Source organism: Chaetura pelagica, unplaced genomic scaffold (genome assembly GCF_000747805.2).
Source record: "Chaetura pelagica isolate M959 unplaced genomic scaffold, ChaPel_1.0 scaffold493, whole genome shotgun sequence".
NCBI lineage: Eukaryota > Metazoa > Chordata > Aves > Apodiformes > Apodidae > Chaetura > Chaetura pelagica.
In genome coordinates, this window is record NW_009952696.1 from 744,842 (window position 1) to 745,104 (window position 263).

Consider the following 263-nt stretch of genomic DNA (forward strand, 5'->3'; position numbering starts at 1 on the left):
CGGGGCCGCGCAGCCGTTCCCGCCCTCCCTCCCGGTCCCGCAGATGGGCCCGTTGCTGCTGTTCGTGCTGCTGCTGCTGGGGCTGAGCCAGGCTGCCCCCCCGGGCCACGAGGGGACGTTCCTGCCCGGGCTGCCCAAGCAGCCCGCCTTCCGCCACTTCTCGGGCTACCTGTGCCCTGCGCCGGGCAAGCGCCTGCACTACTGGTACGTGGGGCCGGGGCGGGGGCCAGGTGGGGCTGGGTGCTCACGTCTGTGTGGTCACG

At 74.5% G+C, this 263-nt stretch overlaps 1 protein-coding gene across 1 annotated transcript in view; it reads left to right on the forward strand.

The window, feature by feature from the left end:
• Positions 1–43: 43 nt before the first annotated feature.
• CTSA (cathepsin A) overlaps positions 44–263 on the forward strand; it is a 3,868-nt gene continuing 3,648 nt past the window's right edge. The window contains exon 1 of the mRNA XM_009994026.1: positions 44–240. Coding sequence (XP_009992328.1) covers positions 44–240 — 197 coding nt within the window. The remainder of the gene's footprint in view (positions 241–263) is intronic.